At 37.8% G+C, this 24,424-nt stretch overlaps 1 protein-coding gene across 1 annotated transcript; it reads right to left on the reverse strand.

Annotated features, from left to right (window-relative positions):
• Positions 1-5,694: 5,694 nt before the first annotated feature.
• On the reverse strand, positions 5,695-16,220 carry LOC139968604 (cysteine-rich protein 1-like). Its single transcript, XM_071972765.1, has 4 exons — positions 16,041-16,220; positions 8,416-8,510; positions 7,858-7,912; positions 5,695-5,999 (listed from the first exon to the last, which is right to left on the reverse strand). Exons 1-4 carry the CDS (start codon positions 16,078-16,080, stop codon positions 5,956-5,958), a joined length of 234 nt encoding a protein of 77 aa, XP_071828866.1. The 5' UTR covers positions 16,081-16,220; the 3' UTR covers positions 5,695-5,955.
• Between the last annotated feature and the right edge of the window lie 8,204 nt (positions 16,221-24,424).

Below are 24,424 nucleotides of genomic sequence, written 5' to 3' on the forward strand. Positions count from 1 at the left end.
ACGATAGGTTTAATCTTCGAACAACAACTTCGTATCACGGACGTGCAGAACCTTCAATACCGGTAGGCCTATATCAGAACTTGACCGGGGACAAAAGCGCGTATAGCAACTATAAGGTACGACTACATGGTATGAAACATCAACATGCAGTGAAGAAATGGTGCCAGAAAATTCAATCCACCCAACTTCTGCAAGCACCCCTTTCCCCCTCTCTCCCGGAAGCCCGCCCCTCCCCCATCCCCTTCCCCAAGTCCTTGCGACGATGAAATTCCGCCTCCGGTCGCTTTACATCCATAACGTTAATTTATTAGCAGATAAATTTACCAAACTATGCTTTCCGTTTGGCTAGGCCTGACGAGAGCATAGGGCTGCAGCCCTGGGGTCCCGTAAATTAGGGGGGATACACCGGTAGGCCCTGTAGGATAAGTTATAATTTATTTCCATACTCATAATACACTTATACGGATAAATGAAGAAGGGAGACAGATTGATACATTTTTGTGATGTGAAGATTCGTGTGTTCTTGACGGGATGGGCAATAATAATAATAATAATAAACTAATTGTACTTCAGTCGTACCTTATCAAGTAATTTGTTTGCATATATTTCGTGGAAAGGTTTACTATCTTATTGCTTATATCGGTACTTTTGTACTATACACCCACGAAGAGATAATAGATTCCGAAGTGAACCCAAAGGTATGTTTATTTGGTGTCGACACTCCCTTCCCAGACCGCATATAAACATGATAATACCAGGGAGTTGTTCCATAACAACTCCCTGATAATACTATCGGTCGATAGTAAAAGATACGGGCAGTGAATCCGTTAGTTTCGAAGATACCACGCCTCTATTTTGTGTGAAGTAAACCATTCAGTTTTAGACAGGAAATGACATCATAAGTGCTACCGACTACCGAGAACAATTATAATAGAAAATCACCAAACACTGCAAAACAATTATACAGAAATACAAATACACACCAACGCAAACATTCTTTTCTGATTTTCTAACAATGCAAACAATTTTGATTATTTCGCAGTCCCTTATTACGCGCAATTTGTAAGCCACATTTATCTCGCTTGAACCAAACTATGCCATGTTTTCCGGAAGTATCGACTACCCTATTTGTCAGTGGCGTAGGAAGGTACTTTTGAGTGAGGGGCTGAAGACTGATGGTCAGCCTGGGGGAGGGGTCTTTGGAATTTTTTGCATTTCCAGGTGGCCTCAGATGCAATTTGGTGCAATATAGCACACTTCAACACCCACTCCATTTTGTAAACTTAATTTTGTATTTTCACCTGGCCTTAGATGCAATTTGGTGCTCCAAATGAGATTTTTTTTTCTCATTTGGAAATGAAAAAGGGGTTTTCTGACTTTCGAACCGGGGGGGGGGGGCGGAATGATACTTCCGCCCCTCCACATTTTTCACTGGGGGAGGGGCTGGCGCCCCCCAGCCCCCAGGTTCCTACGCCCTTGTCGACTACCCTATTTGTTCACAAAAAACTTTACACAGTTATTAGCAATCAATCAGAACGACGCGATTTATATAGTGATGGAAGGAAAACGGTAGGGAAATGGTGGGGGATGAGGGGGAGGGGTTAGGTAAGGTGAAAGTTTGTGAGACCAGGGTCACAAACAGTCAAGTAGCCATAAATTTTAGATGCTTACACTCATAGATCGCACTGAATCATACAATTTAGTTGGGGGATGGGTATAGCTTTAGGGGAGAGGGTAGGTAGACTTTCTAAGTTGACACCTTCTTACTTTGACAAATTGTCGTTAGTGTTATTCTTCCACCTTTTCCACTTGTAGAAACATTAAGAATTCATTGTCTTTTGTCGATGAGAGGTTTGTAAAGATTAATTATGTTCGCCGTAAGACCCTTGCGGGGGTTGTGAATGATGGACTGAATTTCTCGAGTCGGTTATGTTGTCAAAAACAATCAGTGGGCTTAAGAATGTTTTGCGCAATTATTATAAGATTTGCAATAGAATTTAAGGTTTCTGAGTAATGTTTCAAAGTTTTATTTTTTGTCCAGATTGAGACTATCTGTCGTTCCTGATCCTCTCCCCAGCTAATCTTAACTTATAGCAGACCATAAGAGATTTTCTGGAGTGTAAATATATTTGATAGCAACCGAAGGGAAGTAGGCCTACATGATTTTGAAGGAAGTCTATAACTAGGTTTCATAGCACCCTTGTTAAAATATATCTGGTGAAAATCACAGTAGACATTGTAAGTTGTAGTATCTTGTAGGATAGAGGGGATTAATCTTTAATACTATCTGGAAGCTTTGCATGCTCGGTTGTTTTGGTAGTAGGCCTACTGGGCAGTAGACATAGCCTCAACCTGTCCCTGCTATTGTTAAAGCCTGCTTGATAATGGATTAGAAACGTAGCCAGAACCCGTAGGAGATCCCCCCCCCCTTCCCCCAAAGATATGATATAATAAAACCCACGTCCAATTGACATTCTTGCTAGGAAAGGAAGACAAATATTAAATGCACAATTTTTATAATTAGTGTCATTAAATTTACTGGTGCTTTTCAAAAGTATCTTCAAACTTTACTCAGACTTGAGAAGTGGGAGAGGGGGGGTGGAAGGGCTGTTACAACCCTGGCCAGGGAGCAGACCTGAGGTCAATATGGTGACCCAGAAAATGGGCAAAGGATCAGGTCAAGTACAACCCGTAGAAAAATTCTTCATACACCCCTAAATGTACCATGAATCTACAGACTTCATAAAGGGTGATGGGGGGGGGGCGGGGCTGGTGGGGGGCATCGATGATATAGTTGTCCATGGGCCTCCCGACCTGACACCCCTGGCTGTACTAACACTATGTAGCATTCCTTCATAAGTCCTATGTAGATTGTATTATGTGATACCTCCTTAACTGAACAAACGACACAAACAAGGCAAAAACAGCAATAAATAGGTCATTTCATGTTTATTTAATTTAAAAACAATAAAGTCAAGACTGCTATTTTTCAAAGACATTAAGTTACAGTGATCGTCAAGGAAAGAATTAAAATTTGTGAAGCCTAACGGATCAAATCTAACACATCTTGCTGTTATGCTATATCAGCCTGCGTGTACAATTTGCAATACATGTCCAATTTCACTAACGTTTGACTAAAACTTGCCCACAGAAAAAGAAGCAAAAAACTTTCAAAGTTGACTATTTTAAATATGTTAATCTCTTAGTATTGAAGAGTGTGCTATAAGAGTGCTGGGTTATACTGAAATTTGAAGAACCCATTACTGACCTGGAAAAAAAGGCCAACCATAAAGAGAGCTGTGACCAACAAAATATTACTTTACCGAAGCAACCATCTTGAATATACAAAGAAAAGTTAAAAGTAAAGTTTTACGCAGGCCATTGATACTGTCACGCTTGACCGTGAAATTTCTAAAATAAAACTTGTTAATCGACCCAGATATTTATACAGCTGGGGAGAAGACAGGATGCTCTTGCTTACGATGCAGTTTTTGATGTTCCAGAAATGCCATCCAATACGATGGAATGTTTGATATCAAACCATCCATGAACAAAATTCACTTCTTAGTATCAGACAGTGATCACTAGATACACTGTTCAGAAATAACAAGTTAGGCTAGCATAGAGGTCACAGTAACAGAATCTCAGATATCGCTGGCAGCCGGGGCTGCTGATCGGCTACTTCAGAGTATAAATAACTAGATAAGTTGAGTACAGGTTAAAAGTTAGCTTTGTAACAACTGCAAGAAGCCGAGTGGAAATAGAACCACACACTGTAATATAACATAGACCACTCTGTAAATAACTACACATACTTTCAATTGTATACCCAGGGTAACATCATAAATAATAATAATAATTTGATCATTTCTGCAGCCAACGAAACGTATTTGTGCACCTCGCTCTCCCAAAGAGTTTTAAAAGCGACAACCTTTAAAACTTGAAATACAGTACTGAAAGATTTTTGGCAGGTATGACAGTTTATGTTTTACATACGTCCAGTTGAAATCCATCCTTAGCCATATTATTAGTACCTGCATCATTTTTGCCTAGATGACAATTTCACTTATATAGTAAGTCTGAATTACATGAAGTAATCATGTCCAGGGTTTACTGAATACTTAAAGTTCATACACTGTACCTTGTAATCCTGTGTGGTGATTACCATTTAACACTACGCTACACACAGCTTCTCCTAATCAGGAATCAGGGTGTATACCTCGGTCATTAAATATCTTGTATTCATATATTTCATGTAACCAAGTAACCGTAGTCACAATAGGGAAACCAACAAACAAACAAAGGAAAAAGAGTTCATCTAAAAATTCACGATTGAATGAATTATCAAAATAAAAAGGAATGGGTGTGTTAATCCTGATGTTTTGTTTCAACCCAACAGTTGGAGAATGATAACAAATGTAATTTTATGGAATGTCATTATTTTATAGACACATTGAACAAACCGAACACACCCACACACATTGTATCTCATTTAAGCATTCCCATCGGGGTGATTGGTGGGGCAATCATATAATCTGATCTCTGTTAAATAATTAACTAAATATCCATGATCAGTAAAAATGACACTGTGGTACATATTCAATAACATAGTTATGCTCTTATCAACACTACCAGAGGAAATGGCATTACAAATACACCCTGCATACCTTTAAGCTCAGGAAACAATAACACTAACCGTTGCCATGGTGACATTTCCTGTTTACATGAGTAAGTGCATATAGTACTAGTTTCACTGGGGATACCTGATACTGCAGCTATTAAGTGTGTACCTATTTGCTGGTCTGTAATTGTAAAACGGTTTGCAAAATTATTGATTACAACTGCAAATCAAATTATGGTAAATATTTAAAAAAACATGCAGAACGATTCTGTCTTTCTTATTATTAATTCCAATTAGCCACTTCACCGAATAAAATATCCCTTTGTGTGCCATAATTAAGACTTCCACTGCGTGTTTTTAAGGTCAAACCTGCCTAGTTTTGGCTGCGGGGAACAACAATTCTTGTTATCATCCTGTTTGTACTTTGTCACCTGCCCACTTTTATTACAATGCAGACTGGAAGCAGTTATTTCGGGTTCGTTCGGTCATGAATTCTCGAGTCTTTGTGAATTTCAAACAGATCTCAGTCACAGTTTGTACTGCGGCCGTCCGTTCGATTCTTCAGAGTGATAGAAATCAGTAGTACTTCAAATACTCTTCACAGACACACAATGGCAGTAAATAACACTGTAAAATTCTCTGATTTGTTTGTCTAGAAACTCTTAGAACTCTAGGAAGTCTTGGAACTCTTGTACATGTTTGAACTTAAATTACTCTCATTTATTCTTATTCTTCAAGTCTTAGAAACTTGTCACTCAAAAAAAAAAATGACCAAATTTGTTTTGTTTTTAAATGCTTTGCTGCCTGGACAATATTTCTCATATGAGTACTACACAACAAAAGCAAATTGATGATTCTTTTTGAAAACTTTCAACTTCTTGAAATACAACGTGGGTATTCTCCAGCTGATGAACTGTGTAGTTACAGGATTTCTGCTGTAATTAGTTTTCTGGGAATTTACCAAAGTCGAGTAAAGTGACAGTTGATAAAACATGACACAAGTCTTTATGAAGCAGTTTATGAAGCCGTTGGTCTCGGCCCCTTGGCTCTAGGAATCATGAGACCGCTTTGAATGTCTTTTTTTGTTGTTTCTACTTACAGTCCTGCACAATGTTCACATTACTATTATAAATTAAATTAAGAAAGCTTGAAATAATCATTATTAAGACCTCCACAATACACAAATAGTTAAATGTGTTTGTTAAAGCTTACTACACTATTGTAGATAATGAAAGTTACAGGTTAAGCATTATTACACTATGGTGATATTTCATGTGGCTACATTTATAACAAACTAACAAAAAGAAATTAGGAAAAGTGTTTAGATTACAAGTTTACTTATGGACATAGCTTTGACTGGCACCAGAGCTGTGTACACCTGTGAAAGACAATCAAGAAAAAAAAGAAAATACATTACAAAAAAAGTTAAAAAAACCCCACAAATTCCAGGGAAATCACGCAATATTTTACTTTGGTTCAGGTGCCACAACAACACATCAACTTTGAGAGAGCAGCCAGTTGGGACAATTTTCAGAGTGTTAATACCACTCTACACTGTACTCTTGTATCCTGCTTCCAAACACTCGTACTGACAGTATGAGCAGGTCCGTAACATTCTGATAGGATATGTTAATGCCACTGATGTTGACATTACAAGTGTTTCGTTGATGGATATGAAAGTACAGTGTGTAAATAATACATGTCCGCAACGGGGGGGGGGGGGGGGAGTATGAAGCAATAGACTGCATATTCATATCTAGAATGCTTCCCAGCCAACTGGGTGGAGTGAGGAGCAATAGAATGCATATTCATATCTAAGAAGCTTTCTACCCAACTGGGTGGAGTATGAAGCAATAGACTGCATATTCATATCTAGAATGCTTCCTAGCCAACTGGGTCGAGTATGAAGCAACTAGATGCATATTCATATCTAGAATGCTTCCCAGCCAACTGGGTGGAGTATGAAGTGACTAGACTGCATATTCATATCTAGAATGCTTCCCAGCCAACTGGGTGGAGTATGAAGTGACTAGACTGCATATTAATATCTAGAATGCTTCCTAGCCAACCAGGTGGAGTATGAAGATGCTTCCTAGACAACTGGGTGGAGTATGAAGCAACTAGAGGCATATTCATATCTAGGATGCTTCCTAGCGTCTGAAGTTACAATTTCCCAAACCTAATAACACTCCTTGTTGTCCTCTCACATACTTCAAGGCACTCGCACTGACAGTATGAATAGTACCAAACCATTATCTGACATAAACAGGACATCCATACTGCTCATACTGTCAGAACAAGTGGCTTGAAGCGACATGAACACAAAAAATCACACCTTTCCTGACTGGGCGTTTCCCCATTTATTTCCCATAGTAAGGTTTATGCAAACAGTACTTAGAGGGAAAGTGAAATCTGGAAATCAAATGTAATGTTTTCATGGATTAAGGAAGATGAATATCCCTCCATGTCACTGGTAGGATGGTAAACATAACATGATAAAACCAAACAGTTGTCACAGATAATCATGTGTGTCGGCTAAATATATCACCGCCAAAGTATTTTGACGCTGAAATATTCAGTCAATTCAATTTGCTCCTGCTAGAGACTTAAAACCTTCTCAGTAAAGTATTATCAGGTACTTTTATCATAAAAACAAACCTTAGCTGTGCTTAGTTTCAAGGAGAAATAATGATTACACACTTTCACTCAAATGCTATAAAAACATATTTTCCCTTGATACAAGTTGTTTTTTAATTTCACTTTCAAGGTAAGGCTAAGTTTCCTTACTGTTTTTTAAGCATGTTTCATGTTCATGTGTTGCCATGGTAACTGGGATGTCTATTGTTTTAGTAGTCTCAACCGGTTTCAATCACCCATATGTTGTCAAGGTAACATGGGGGGGGGGGGGGGATTCTTTGCAGAACTAAACATATGTTTTTGACTGGCCATGTGTTTTCAAAGTAACAAGAGATGTCTTTCCAGGACTGCTAATGTGTTTGATCACTCATGTGGAACATGTTAGATTTATAATACTCTATAGTTTTTATTACCAAAAAGCTATAACATAGAATGATTTTCTAGAATTTTCACTAATTCTGTTGGGGAGGGGGGGGTGGGGGATTAGTCCCTTGCGGCATTCTTATTATTGAAATAATTTATTGCTGAAAAGAAAGGAGGTAAAAAAAAACTTAATTAAAGAAAAAAAGGGATTAAGAATTTGAGACAAGTAAATATACCTTTTGGTCCGTGAACTTTGGCATAACAAGTTTTGCAATAGGGCTTTCCTAAATGCTGAAATGAAAAGAGAATAAGGGATAAAATTAATGTCAAAATTTCCAAAGCTATGGAGTTACTGAAGAAAGGGGTAAACATTTCAATTTAAGAAACTTGTCAATCCACTTAATGGCACTTATCTTAATAAGCCACAACATGTATCATTGTAGGGCATGTCTGTACCATAACAGGTACTACTCTCTTGAACTAATTACTTGACAGTCCCCATCCGACTCCCAACAATCTAAGTGAAATTCCCACCTCTCCTTGCAGCATTTTTTAACCTGGGGTGTACGCTTTCCCCCACCCACCCCCCGGGTGTGAGGCAGGACACCACAAATGTGCTGCCATAGGCAATTAGGCATTACATAGCAAGGCTGTGTACAAAGCAATCATCCATACATAGCTGGTAAAGGGGACCGGGCAAAACTTTTGTCGAGATGCTACCAGGTGTGATTATAGACCTAGGTGGGAAAGGTTGAGGAATACCGTTCTAATGATGCAATAGGGTGAAAACTTACCACACTCTCCGCTCCCTGCGCTATCGAACTCTTACATTCAGTACACTTAAAGCAGCCCCTATGCCAATCCTTTCCCATGGCCGTGTACTTCTCAGCTGTTAAATAAATAGGAAAGAAATTACAAGGCATAGTCTTTGAACTCAAAAAGAATAATATCTTAATTAATAATTAATATCCATCATTCACACCTCTCCTTGTTGTTTAAGTATGCTTTTCTAATCTATGAGTTTGTCGCAAACTTTGTTTCATCGACCAGTTTTATGTACGTTAAATTATCCTACATGCAAACGTTTTTCATTTCTACTCAGGACTAATTTAATGAAAATGATATGTTCATGTAAGGCGTCTCCGCTATCTTGAGTTTGACGGCGGTGGGCTTTTTCCAGTGCAGTCCACGTTATCAGGGAGGTGATTTGAAGCTGTTTAATTTCATGCTGTCAGGCTGAGCCACCTATCAAAACCCCCTAAGGGATAGGAAGTAGCATTTACTCCCATCACCTTCGGATAGCTCTCTGCCTCCTCCAAAAGAAATTAAGTGGCTGAGTCAGACTGACCCTAAAACAAACAAATGTTCAAATCATTCATTCTAAGAATGACTACGTCCCTGTCTGTCGGTGTAAGCGATAAAAGAAGCTTGGATTTATCTTAGGATCAGCTGCGCACTCGGAAACACAAACAGAAGATCCAGACGTGATTCTCGCATCCAGCAGACACTCTCCTCTTAATTTCTATTCTCGGAGACGGAGAGCTGATTATATGTGGGGTGCATTTTCGACTCATTTTCAATGATGAGATGCAAAAATATCAAGGAGTGGCAATGCTGAGCTGTTCAATATCGGTCAACGTCAGACATCGTGGAGAAACTCTGTCTAGACACCGTACGGTGGTTAATGTATTTCCGTGAATAGAGCTTACAGTGCACGCCAAAGCATTTCCAGTTTACAAGGCAAAGTTAAATACAAATCCAGAAACCTACCTTTGGAATTAAACCGTTAAGCCAAGCGGGCAAATGTTAGAAGTTAAAATTTTCTGGTAATTTGACGGAAGTATTCCAAATTTCTACTTTTGTGTCTCATTACAGAATTCATGTAAAACAATATATTGAGAAGTGAGAACTCAGTGGGTAGTACTCGGCACATGCCTGCACCCATGACCTATACCGGCTGCACCCTCTCCCTCCCCACCACCTCCTCCCTCTCTTCAAAACATTTTAACAACACAAAGTATTTAAGTTTACTAACTGAAAGTCTTTATCGACTGACATTTTAGACAACTTGGAGATGTTCACTTTTCTATTTAAACTTATCAATGTTCCCATAAATACTGCACAGTGTATCAGCTCCTGTACTTTATGCCCAAACTTCAACAGTAGACTGCAACCCTTATTCCATTTTTTTCAAATTTCTTCCATATTGAAGGTAAAAGCTTTGTTTGCAAATTCATAAATGACCCTGAAATTACAGATTGGAATTCATTTGTGAGCAAGGAGTATCAAATATACTAAATATATAAATCAATTGGGTTAGTGGAACAGGAGGTGTATTGACCTATGATTAGACATTGTACAGCTGTTAAGATTTATCTATAGTACTCTGTACTTCACACAAGTTGTTGTTTAATAAATTAATTTCATATGTGCTGTACTCCTGTTAGTGGACCACTCAGCCTACAACAGTGCTGTACAAATCAATAAACTACTCGAGCAGTGGGGTGATAATAACTACAGTATATACTTCAACCATAACAAAAATTTCATTAAAATGGAGTTAATACCAACTGTGATTTCTATTAAAGGATATTGATGGATAATACCAGTGTGTGTGTTATATTGTATAATTTTTACCGCATATATACAACAATATTACATTTCTATGACCTTGTGACCTTCCACATACTGTACAGTTTCTGTAAAATGAGATGTTAGGGCTTCAGTCACGTTGATTTAATGATGATGCCAGAAGGGAGAGGATAGTGATAAGAGGAAGGAGGAGAGGATAGTGGTAAGAGGAAGGGGGAGAGGGTCATGAACAGGGTCAAATGAAAATAAATATATATTCCATTCAGGCAATAATTGTATCCAGTGTCGCATGGAAAATTGCAACACAAGCAATCATTTTAAGCAAATTGCTTTACAAATACATAGGTGTATACAGGTAGCAGGTTTGTGCACACTGAACCATACAGTAGTAATTTATAAGAGACAAAATTCTGAACCTGCAAGCCTGCAACATAAAATATGAATTCTAAATTATTCTTTGCTATGGTAGACACTTGCAAAATATGTGGCAAATGGGGATTGAAGGAAAGTGGGGAGGAGGGGTGGCAGGAGGGGGGGGGGGGGGACAGAAACCTACAGAATAGCTTGGTGATCCTGATGCACCTAAATATCTGTCATGATTTAAATCCAAACTCCCCTGGCCAATCTCTAACTGAAATTCAAATAAGGTGTGGTCATGTGCAACAAGCATACAGAAAGGTCAAAATTGAAAATTAAGGTTGAAATCCACTTTGGATTCAGTGGTTTACAAGATAAGACTTAAACAACCTTGACATTTTGTTAAATATCTTAGATAAGCATGTTTCTTTGTGTACACTAAGGCCACTCTGTAAAATTCATTTCACAACAATCAATACAGACACTGTCCTTGTGGAGGGTTAGATGCTGTTTTCAAACTTATCCGGATTTAAAGTAAACCCAGTTTATCCACCTAAAATACCACAAAATGCAACCGAAGGTCTATTAATTTGGTAATATTGCTAACTCTTGATATTAAAGGTCATAAGTATTGTCCCCGATTATGCTAGAAACTCAGATAATGGTCACTCTGAGCTCAAATTTCAACTAATGTGTTATCCACACTGAGTCATGCAATTGTGTATTCTAACAATCTTCACTAGATCTACGTATAAATTTGAAATAACAAAACCTCAAGGAAAGTACTGTACTTGTAGAAACTTTTTTTTTAGCATACTTAAAGTTGGGACTAATGGTGATGACCTTTAAGAATTACAGTACATATTTCGTCAATGTAAGCAAGTGAAATTCCATCTCATTCTCATTCCAGTTACATCCACCCCCTTCCCCCCCCCCCCTCCCCTTAGCCTTTTCCACTTTCACCTATTTCGGAAAGTCATGTGAGATAATTGGTGTTTAAAGCAAACTTTAAGATGACCAAATGAGGATTGTGCTAGCATATTTTGGCTACACTGATTTATTCTAGCATATTTGGCTACACTGATGTGGCCACACATTTGGTTTACTCCAAAGTCCACTTTTGGTAATTTTAGTGCAATGATCCTTGTGTGTACTGCTGCACACAGTGAATTTTTTTTCATGTCATTGTAAACTGACCTCATATTACCATATATCTCCCTGTACAATTAGTTTATAAAAGACAAAAGACCCTTAAATACTCCTAATTGGTTTTGATGAACTCAAGATTGACAAGTTTACTTAATAATAATTGCTTTCAAATTGTCCAGGGTAAGCAAACACAGAGACGAGGGCCTTGGAATAAACAGCCACAGACATGACAGACAAAACTACTGTACACACAGGTGTGTCACGGACAATTCTGTTGGATCTGTAAGAGGGTTAGATAACCAGGGACTGAAGGGTTAGCCAGTCTTGGGCGGACAAAAGATCAGAACTTATCTAAAATTGCAGACATGAGACACCATTCTCCTCCATACACATAGGTTAATGTGTTAGGCTAGAGAAGTGGACTTTTATAGACACACTGGTAATTGATAGGTACAGTACTGCAACCACACAGAGTCAGACAACAGATCTACACGTAAGCAACAGCACTGACAATTTATTATAGTGACCAGACCATCATGTCATGGACCTCCATCTACCCTCCTTGCCCCCTTCCCCTCCGCAAACTAAAATATTTACTCAGCGGTTCTCAGCCAATGGAGAAATGTTAGAAAAGAGCGGTAGCAATTATTTTTCATCAATTTCACTCCAGCTCAACTTAGATGTACTTTGTCTTGTTTGACATACTGTGTTTATTCATATAATCAGACCACGACATGCACACTGCATCTATGGTAGGATGTTATATTTCACACTGTTTTATATTCATATATTCAGACCATGACATGCACACTGCATCTATGGTAGGATGTTATATTTAACACTGTTTACTACTATTAATACAGCTGCTATTATATTAATGATGCTTTAGTGCCTTTGTTGCCAATCAACTTATTAAAAATCAATCAGGGCCTTCTTTGCTTTCACAAGTTTACACATCATTTGAATACATTACTGCAGTTATGAATGAATTTCAATGTCGGGAGAACATTTTTTCTTTCAAAATGTGAGTCACCAATTACCAATCTATGTTGAACTGATTTGGTGACTGCCAAACATATTTGTAGAGATAGTTAAACCCCTGGGAACAAAATCAGCAATTTGAGTAGAGATATTACATCGAAAATATATATCACTGTTTATGTTTACATTGTGTTCTGTAGTAAACTGATATCAATAAACATACCAGTAAAGCTATAAAGGTCTGACATATTGAACCACCAAGATAACATAGTTCATGTTGATTGTTATTCCAGGTAGTAACCATAGCAACAGATGCATCACCACCTTAAACATCAGACAAACAGTCAGTTAAGGGCAGGTGCTATAAATCAAAGTTTTCTATCCCCACCCAATAACTGATGGATTGAATGCAAACACCTCACAGATACTAGAAAATTGAACTATAAACTAGAGTTGGGTGTAGTATGGCTATGCATACACAGACAACTTGCTGACATACTTTTAAATAGCCAGCAGAAAATGTTACCTTCCCCAAGATTAGAACAACTCCATGATAGAACTGAGTATTGTACAGTACATTCGGTTTATAACCTGACTGAGTGAAACCATTGGATTATATCTGGGCAATCGGAAACATCCTAAAGTATCGGCAGGAATGAGGGAACAACCCTTCACTTTATATTCATTATACCTATCAAAATCAAATCTGTCCTTCTTGTGGTTTATTTAAATGGTAGCATGTAAGGATGATGAAAAAGAGGGGGGAGGGGGAATCAAGGGGGTTGGGGGCAGGGATTCTCCAATTCAATAAATGACTTTACCTTCTGAACAGTTTTTACCCCTGCCTCTTCCTAGCATTCTTACTATCATTTGTGTAGGTGATTGGGCAAGGGTGGAGTGTAGGGGAGTTTACAATGACTTTTAATTTTATCAGATATGTAAGTACCCAGTGACCATGTTTTCAGTCTTTAACTGGTAACATAGCAATTTGAACAATCCTTTACTTCTACACGGGGGTGGCGACAGCCCATTATAAAGTTGGTTTCGTTTTTTACCCACACACTTCAGCACATTCAAGTTTCAGTTTGCTGTATACTTCTATTCATTGTATAGATAGTGACAATCTTTATTCTGTAATATACCTCATCTACATAAAGAAAACAGACTTATAATTTGATAACACAGAGCTGTTTGATCTTACAGTACCTAAAACAAGCATTATTTGAGTGTCTAGCATACTCTGCTATGTACTCTCTCCAAAATATAATTGAGTGACGCTGACATGGAGAGCCATTTGACTTCAAACCTAATTATTAAGCTCATTAAGAATTTAAAGTAACAACCACAATTTGCCTTAGAGATTTAGCTTTATTTAGTTTAAACACTAAGCCTCACAGTACTGAAAGGCTTAGTGTTGAGTTCTATAAGGCGGTATTTGTTAATCTCTAATGACTTTGTTTTGACAGTATTCCATGCCATTAACAGATGTCACTCACCTTGGTAGCAGCAATCTGTTATACAGACTCACTGAATTAACATGTATTGTACTTCAATGTGTAAATGGAAATCAATGTGTATTATATTTAAGTAGGTATTGTACTGAATCAAGTTAAAGAGAAAGTGAGAACCTTCATTTGCTGTAGGGAGGTTTAGTCTATGTACACTAAGCCTCATGGTAACTGTGTTGAGTGACCATTATAAGGCAGTAATTACAGTAGGTAAGACTGAATGTTGAGACTACACTTATTACATATTACTACTAGTTTATTGGACAGACCATCTTACACAACAAGAGGTTAATGTGTATGTCCGAGTGGGACTTCAATATGCTAAAGCAACTCAAAAGAAAGGTTTCCATCAAGAAAAGGTTGATAGTAAAGATGATTATCGTTGAAAAGTCAAAATGTGAAGGGTTTCATGAGACAGTCCTTTAGTAGAAACCGAAAAACACTTAGCGTTTGTTCTCAACAGGTGTATATGCTTTAACTCGGGAGCTTCTAATTCCTTTCCGTTTTAAATGAATAGGACATACTAGGGTGATACAATACACTATATTATCTGAGATGCCAGGAGTGGTTTGAACAAAAATTGAATATAGGAAGCAAAGGTGTCCGGGTAACATATAGCAAAGTAGAAGACACTGGGACTTATTTATCAAACAACCAACCTTGCCTTAAAGATAATCAAATTTTAAGTATCGGTCGTCCCGCAGGACAACTGGAAATTCCTTTGAATTTGACATTGAAAACACAGGACATTAGAAACAGAGACAACAGAAAGTGATGTTTGAATGGACGGGTGATAAGATATCAAGCCCTTCTTGTGTATGTGTTTAGGGAAGGGGGCAGGGGGGAGGCTGGGGGTCGATTTGTGGAAGTTATGAACTGGTATAGTGCCGTACTAGGGAAGAGGTGAAAGGTAAGTGCTGAACTGCGAAATGATCCAGTCTTTTACAAACAACATTTATCTGAAAGAAATTGCAATACATCAGTAGAACTACAAACATTTTCATTTTGTTGAAAATGATTAAGCTATAAAAATATGATAAAATTTTACACATCTCTGTCGACAAGGGCGTAGGAACCAGGGGGGCTGGGGGCGCTAGCCCCCGGTTAAAAATATCTGGGGCGGAAGTATCATTCCGCCCCCCGCTTCGCAAGTCAGAAAACCCCTTTTTCATTTCTCAATAAATGATAAAGTGTTAAGTGTGCTATATTGCACCAAATTGCATCTGAGGCCACCTGGAAATGCAAAAAAAATTCCAAAGGGGAGGGGGCACCCCCTCCCCCAGGCCTGCCATCAGTCTTCAGCCCCCCACTCAAAAGTACTTGTATACGCCACTGTCTGTCGATCTTTACAAAACAAGACCACCTCCCCGGCAACTGTATGGGACTTTTAACATGATGAATTATCATGCTACTAAGCTAGGCCTAAACTCTGTAAATGACCTTAGTGGGTGGGACAGGCTGTAGATGCCAACCTGACTTGACACCGATTTTCTGCCTACACCCTTTGTAAAGTAAAGCCTATGATAGGCTAACCTAATTAAGTTAGTTTAGTGTTAAGTTACAGTCACATTGATTCTCAAGTACTATGGGGAGGTGAGCTGTACACAATATTCTTCCCACTGAAGAAACACTTCCATATTTGAATTGATGTACTGTATCTTATAACGTAGCCTAACTTTTCGAAGATTCCAGGCTAAGAGATGGTATAGCTTACGTCATGTGCAAGGGGCAGGCCTAGGCCTATCTTATATTATAAACATGGAGTTGAACTCCGCAATTAGCTTACAACCGTGCACTGAAGCCATGATCAAAGCAAGCGCTGATATACTTACCGAAGTAAACTTCTTTGGCGCAACCTGGACACTTAGGCATGATGACGATTCAGAACACACAAAGGGAATAAAGAGTGAAATAACTAATTATTTTGATGAGCTTATATAGACGGCCGGTTGGGTACTATCAACAGGTGATCTGGTAAGTTACCACTATAAGGTCTACGTACATATACCACCTGCCAGTAACTCACACACTACATACACGCGAATCTTCGTGGGTGCGTCAGTAATAACAATTTTTGCGCAAAGCACTACTTTTATGGGCGGTCACAATTTGCACACGAAACTGATTTTAAAAGTTCCCGCCAAAAAGTTACGGGTGTTCATTAGTATTATATTCCCCCAATCGGATCGATAGTTAATGAGCAGTGTGATCACAAAAGAGAAAGATGTAAGAGCATTAGTAGACAATGGATGGAGAGAGGACATTATATTGATATTATATTTGCCATGAAGACGAGGGTCAATGTAGTGGTTTTACCAACAGTCGCCCAGGGGCTGCATATGCCCATGTCAACAGCTATTGAAGGACGCTCAGTACCACAATTGTTTACGTGGGGAGTAGTGGTGGGGGTGGGGGATGGGGGAGAGACAAGCGGATGGTCATTATCTAGTATAATTCCCCATCTATTGCGCTATAATAATGAGGTGAATTGCTGATTTTAAGCTCGACTTGAACAGATGTGTTTTGCGGTACGCTCAACAAGCACGAGGTGGGGTTGATAACACTCAATTAGTCATGTCCATAGAAATTGATAAGGATGGTAATGTTCTACTGATTGATGTTTGAAAAATTGAACCGGCTGGGGTCCTTCAATGATGTCCAACATGTAGGTGTGGAGTTACATAGTTTCAACTCGCAATATGAGGCTGACGTTAGGGAGGGGGAGATGATTCTTTTGCGAAACAAAATCATAAAACTGCAACAACAAAAAATGTTCAAACTAATATCTCTGCGATAAAATTTGCTATTGTGATGTGGTTTTAACCACTACTCGGCAGAAAATTTACAGCATTCTTTAAACTAAAATGATGGAGGGGTTACTGTTAATATCACAATATTCATTCCGACAAATTCCATGCTCTACTTGTAGGGATACTGCTACGTGGACACAATCGAGTTACAGAATTGGAGACAGAATCCATATAATAAAAATAATACTAATAATAATAATAATAATAATAATAATAATAGTAATAATAATAATAGTAATAATAGTAATAATAATAATAATAATAATAGTCAGTAACGACTTAAATTTATCATGGGGCTTTTACCCCTCCCCTTCCCCGAATAAAATAAGTGGATCTCACCCCCCCCCCCCTCTCAACTAACCAATAGCATATTACCAAGAAACATTGAAAATCCTGTTATACATTATAATAAGCATGTATGTATGTTAAAAAAAAGAATTGTATCTAAGTATCCTCCAATTTTTCAAAGGGGAGCCTCGGTCAGGAACCTTCTCTCCTTACACCCCTCCCCAAGACGACATGATATCTTAGCCAGGATCTCTGCCCCTCCCCCTCCCCTCCCTATTCCCTCCCATACAAGAAATTGTGGTTGCGCACCTGCTTCCAGTTACTAACCAGTATGTGGCTTCTTAACTCTCAAAGTTCGCAAAACTAAACTTAACTTTCGGAATGTCTCTGAGTGTCTCGTCATATAGATTGTCTAGGGTTGTCTAACCTTTTGCAGAGGAGGGCCACATGGAATGATTATGATGAAGGAGGGGGCCGCATGAACCCTACGCTCGATATTTTGCCCGATGAATAAAGTCCAGCCGCCCCCCCCTCTTCCTCCGCTGAGAGTGTCACACAAACTGACCTGTATGCAGTTTTTTTTTTGACCCAGAAGGTTCCAATGATTGATTATATAGCTTCAAATTGTTATCAGTAAATCTGCTCACTAAAATTTCGCACCGTAGAGCATCTCTGACGGGCCGGACGCAACCCTGCGGCGGGCCGGACTGTGGCCCGCGGGCCGTAGGTTGGACAACCCTGGTCTACAGCGTTAAAACTGTCATAAGGACAATTACGGTACCGTACCGGTATAGCTAAACTAAAACGATTGCAGAATGATCCGGTTAACTATTTGCCTCAGCTGTGGGATTGTGGAATTACTTGTACTATTAATTAAGTAGAGTAAAAACAGTTTATCCAAGTTCCCGGGAGCTTTGCATCTTAGTAAAGCCACTAAGCTAGGCTATAAAGTAATAAGTGGGTATATTACGTGAGATTGTGTATGGCACCAAATTGCTCCCAAAATGGATAAATTTCTGTTAATCTCATTGTCCCAATTCTTTCAAAAGACTATAGTCCGAACTGTATTCACACACCCCGGTACCCAAAATGGGTATGACAAAACTGCTTTATAAAGTGTTCGAGGACCATGCAATCTGTCGCTGGCATAACCCGAAATCCGTTTTTTTTTCAATGAGTGTGATTTTGCATAGCGCCACCGCTTTATGAAAGTTCCACTCCGTCACTTGTAATTTGCATCTGGTTTAAATTTTGAGATTTCGATCATTCGTCTATGTATTCTCATGTTGATCACTGAGAGGAATCTATACTCTAGAGCAGGGGTGGGCAAATATTTGATCTTGCTGACCACAGTGCAAGTTTGTATCCAAATTCGTGGGCCAGCCACACCGTTGTCAAGACGAACCAGCTCACATGACACATGACACAGAGATATGACATTATAATGTGAAAGTAAACGACCAGAAAGTTCTCCCTGTGTATTGTTCACCTATTACGTCGAATTATTATATGAAAGGTAACTTAGACCCACGTTTCAGGTTTTATTCGAGTCGGTCATCAGTGAATTCATGTTATCGGTTGATTTATACCACACATTCAAATAACAATGTAATTGTATAGGCTTACGGGATCGTGTATCGCTGTTATGGTTCTGATGTACATCTATTTTACGGCTATGATGTATATGCTACAATTTCTTAATAAAGGGACCTTAATCCATCCATATTCCTTCCTTCTGCATCTGTTCTTTCACCTGCACTGACTCAATTAAGTTTAATGAAGTTTATGAACAGCTCAATGTTCTGAAAAACAATAACAGGAATACCTTCTTCTTTCGATAAAAATATGTTTAGATATATATAGCCAGCCATTTTTTTATGGCATGTTGAAGCAATTTTCTACGTAGTTTTGAAATATGGTTATAATAATTTCAGTAGAAACGGAAAATGAACAGGGTTGGTTTAAAAGGGCTATACAAAACAATGATATTATCAAGGTATTACAATGAACCTATACTAATTTACACCCAGTTGGGACAATTTTTTTTCGATATTGTACTGTCATGTCCCGCTTCAGAGCACTCGTATTGTCAGTATGAGTAGTGTGAATATCATTTTTCTATCATATATAGGTCAGGAACTGTTTGTACTGTCAATACCAGTGCTTTGCAGCATGATATGGGAGGACAGTTTAGAGAGGTATTAACATTAGGAAATTGTCCCAACTGGCTGTGCTTTAGGTTGAGATACTGAATATTCAAAATGACCCTGTTTCATTTTTGACCTCCCTATCAGAAGACTTCTAAGGTACTACAAACGGACACCAGCTGAACATGTTTTTTTTTAGGATAGATAGTAAACAAAAATACCAATGGACCATCCTGAATCCTGCATAACGATGATGTTTACATTAAAGGTATATACTGCATGTCTCATGAATATGCATGACTGTATAGCAGTATCCCGGATGTTTAGTAAAATGAGTTTTGCATATGGTCGACACATTCCAGTTGTGACAAATGTTCCCAGTATTAATCAAAATACTATTCGCAATTGATGGAACTAAGACACTTTTCTATGGATATTGAATCACCTGACCGTTCATACGCGATTAAAGAATCAATACTGTTGATTATAAATATTTCGTCACTATAGAACATTTCGTCATATTTTATTTATCAATAATCAGAAAAGAAAATAAGGAAAAAACCATAATTAATTCCTTAAAAAAGTATCTCACTTGAGCACTTGAAGGACAGGCATGCTTGGGGTGTGGGGTTGGGGGGGGGGGGGTAGGGGTTAATCCTCAGGCCTTGACGGTCTTCATACGTTTATATACATATAAGTGCAAGATAGTCGGCCGTTTCTTTAGTTTTCGCAGACCAGATAGACATTGAAGGCATTCGAGGACTTGATTTGATCTCTGTTATTCCTGTCATAGCTATTGAGATTCTCTGGCATCACATGCATGGAGTTTATCAAATTCGATTTGTAGTTATCAAGTTGAAACATCTTCCAATTATTAAACAAAGTCAGTCAGTGTACGGTAGTATTTTCGTCTGATCAGATATAAGTAAGTTGGAAACAGAACCCGGGCTTTCAACACACGGTCGTTCCTTACACCTTGTTTTCTTCTTCTGTCTGTTAAGACCTATACCTATCCAATTCATTCATTTCATATTTTGTCACTATTTTCATTCACAACCTGCAATCATGCACGTGCACACTCTATAGCAGGTTGATCAAAACAACTATACCTAAAAATAGACCATGCATTTAGTCAGGATATTGGGAAAAAGTGTGAAATGATATAGATTTGAGGGTGGGCAGAGAATTGAGCAGTGGGTATATACATGTACATGTAAAGTTGAAATTGAGGTTCGAGTGCTTTTGGCAAATAGTTTAATTAAATGTCGGTCTCGCGGTAAAAAAAGAATTAGAGGAGCAATCCGAGTTCATTATACGACGCACTCAATGTCTCAGGCACTGTGGTAAACACTTCAGAAAATGAACGAAAGATAGAGGAAAGGTGAACAAATAGAATTTACATAAAAACAAAAACAAGAGAGAGAGAGAGAAATAATTATATTAACAACAGAAAGCAAGAACGACAAAAATATTAAGGTGACAGATGGAAAGAGCTGAGGCTTTGAAAGGTCGCCGAGTTAATGAGTTAGGTGAAAAATGATGATGCTACTATACTCCCATGAAGGAAAGGTCTGGAGGTCTCCCCCCCCCCCCTCTCCCCTAAACAATTAGCGTTTCAATTAGCATTTATATATATATATATATATATATATATATCGTATAGTTGTTTAACAGTTTTTCCGTTATTCCTATATATATATATATATATTATATATATATATAATATATATATATATATATATATATATATATATATATATATATATATAAAACGTAATCACGTGATATATCGTTTCAATAGACCAATTTAACTGTTTATTTGTTTTCTTTTAACGTTACTTTTCAACATTCGATGAAGTCGCCTTTACTTTTTTTTGCTACTTGTTCTTAATTTATTTTACTTTATTTTAATTTAAAAAATAGAAGAAAATTGTAGCGATGGAACAAGACTCAATCTTATAATGTTGAAAAGTTGGATCAAGTTTAAGCTTGACTGAGCACGAAACGCCAAGGTCGAAAAGCGTTTTTCACACGCCCTTTATTCATAATAACAAGTAAACAACATGTGTGGGTTTATCGTACTTTTGAATTTTACACTGCGAAGATATCACGCACATGATCGTCTGACTCAGCATAAAAGTTTTATGTTAAAAACACCTTCAACTATTTTTTTTTTCGTCAAAAACACCCCAAAATTCGTAAACAAGATTATGGCAGTGGATCAACATAGAGGACCTCACCCAAAATATAAATAGTTAATTTCAATGCCACAAGCAGGTAAGCGATTCGCTTCGTTGATTATTTTTAAAACTAAAATTGGATCACTATGGCAACGTTCAAACAAAGCCATGCATGCATCTGAAGCTTCGTGTTGCGGCTACTTTTGGCGGCAACAAGTCAAATATATATGCCCTCACAACATATAAACTTATATAAAATTAATAACACTTGAAAATACCGAAGAATATATACACTTTCTTATCCGTAACTACGGCTATATGTAGATCGTGCATGCAGGCCACGCGTATACACATATCGTCTGTTATTTTCTTGAATTAATATATGCTTAGCGACGTGGAACGTATAGGCTCCCGCAGAATTTGAAGGCCGCCCACTGATGGTTATTCGGAGCGCGTTAAAACCCCTACAAAGTACCATAAAAAACCCGTATTAACTTCCTTTTATATATATATATATATATATATATATATACATAGATATATATTATCCTTCTCATTACGTTTTCATACATATATATATGTATATATTTATATATATATATATATATATATATATATATATATATATATATATATATATATATATATATATATAAATATATATATATATATATATATATATATACATATATATATATATATATATATATATTTATTTATTCCTCCAGTAATTAAATTTGTGAAAAACATTGCGTGTATCGGGCGCATCAGTCACACCAACGACAGATAACAAACAGTCGCAGTTTGCTTCTATAATCAAAGGCTAGAGCGTTAATTTCAAAACCATCATAATATATGATAGGTTTTCGACTAAAGCTTGTTCGAGTGTAAACAATATTACCGATTTCTTACGATTTCTACAGGCAAAGTACAATCGAACCCAGTGTGTACTTTTTCTCCCACAAAATATGACATCATTGCTGCATATGATATGTTGCATGTATGTTAGTTATTTGTTAGACATCTGATATATGTCTTTCCATTTTGTTTCCAGACGTGTCTTGCTCACTATAGATCAGCTGTTTTTGCCTATATGCATGATTTAACGGGTCTTGTATAACACAAATACAAGAATATTGTATCAGGATCGGATCGGCAGATCGTGGGGGGGGGGGAAGGGGGGTGGCTACACGCTACCTCCACCTCGATAAAAGAAATGCAACGAAAAACCCCAAACGATAGCAAATGAAAAATATCTTCATAAATTAATAATGACCTTCTATAATCTTTCAAAGTATTTTTAGTACCAGTACAAAAGCAAAAGCCTTGATGATCTATTTTAACTCTACCACAGGTTTCAATGTGGGTCGATCCGGCGCTATCCATAGGAATAGCGCTGGTAAATGACTAAATGCATTGGATCCAGTTTAATGTAATTATTATCAATTTAGAGGTTTTAATATTCGATACATAAGGAAAAACACAAAACAAACAATGTTTTCCCAAGAATCAAATATATAAGAAAGTAACACAGTTTAACACTATGAACGTCAGTCAAGTAATGTAATTTGCTTCCCTTTCCCTTCCCCAAACCCTTCTCGCAACCCTTCCCGCAACCCTTCCCGAAACCCTTCCCCAACCTTTCCCCAACCCTTCCCCCAACCCTTCCCCAACTCATTCCTCTAACACTGGTCTCTGTTCCATGATCATTCATTTTGCTTTCTTCTTTAGACATATATACACTTAGGCTGATAGGCTAGCATAGCCGATGAACAAGCCTATTTAATTATCTTCCGTAGACGAATCCATATATACTGAAACTGGTAGCAATCCGAACTGTCCGTCTTCATTTCCCCTCTCACCGTATACATTCATATTAGACCCGGCTGCACGGCATATATAGTCATTTGTGACCTCAGTTACACTTTACTCGAGGTCCATGCCCTTCTTACGCCTGTAATTCTCATTAAGATATCCAAATCACGCACCACAATCATATGGAGATTTAATGGTATGTCTCCGTTAAGAAGTACCATGTAGACCTATTCAGCATGAATCTTTCCCTAAATTTGTTAAATTATAGGCCAGTGCTTGGAAAAGATCAGTTCGGTGGTTCGTTCTATATGATCAGCAAAGATATAGAGAACCATTTCTTTCCTTTAAGTGAATAATTTTAATATAAATGTTGAGTTAATTGCGATTTGTTTAGTAGGCCTACATATATCTAAGTCATATAGGTCTATGTACGCCATGGCCTGATGACTGGAACGTGCATATAGCCTACTTAACATTCTATTTTTTTATAAGAGAAGTTTTGTTTTGAAACGACAATGGCATTTTCATTTCGTCAACACACGACATCGTGCACGGCTTTGTCTAAAGTACAGTTAATTTTGCAACTGTTATTTTCCTTTCTTTTTTACACTCAGGCAGTCCAGCGACCGGAATGCCCTGTTAAGGCTCAAATGCTATCTGATAGGGGACATTGCACTGAGTCAACTGAAGATGGTATCTCCATTATTTTCATCTGAGATATAGTGTGAGATTATCAAACTCAATATTGACGGAAACCTGATGCGTTTTGAAGAGAAAAAAAAGGTTTGCAATCCATCAACGTCAGAAAAAGAAATAGAGGTTTGATTACCAAAGCCTGTACCGAATATTTCCAGAAGCAGGATTAATCTTACTTTTAACTTTGGTGTTTGGCTACTGTATAAGGTTGTCACTGATTCTTGCAATGTTGATGTATATGTTATTAAGTCAAAATCGCATACGTGTGGATGCTGTGTAA

This window comes from Apostichopus japonicus, chromosome 6 (assembly GCF_037975245.1).
Source record: "Apostichopus japonicus isolate 1M-3 chromosome 6, ASM3797524v1, whole genome shotgun sequence".
NCBI classification, from domain to species: Eukaryota; Metazoa; Echinodermata; class Holothuroidea; order Aspidochirotida; family Stichopodidae; genus Apostichopus; species Apostichopus japonicus.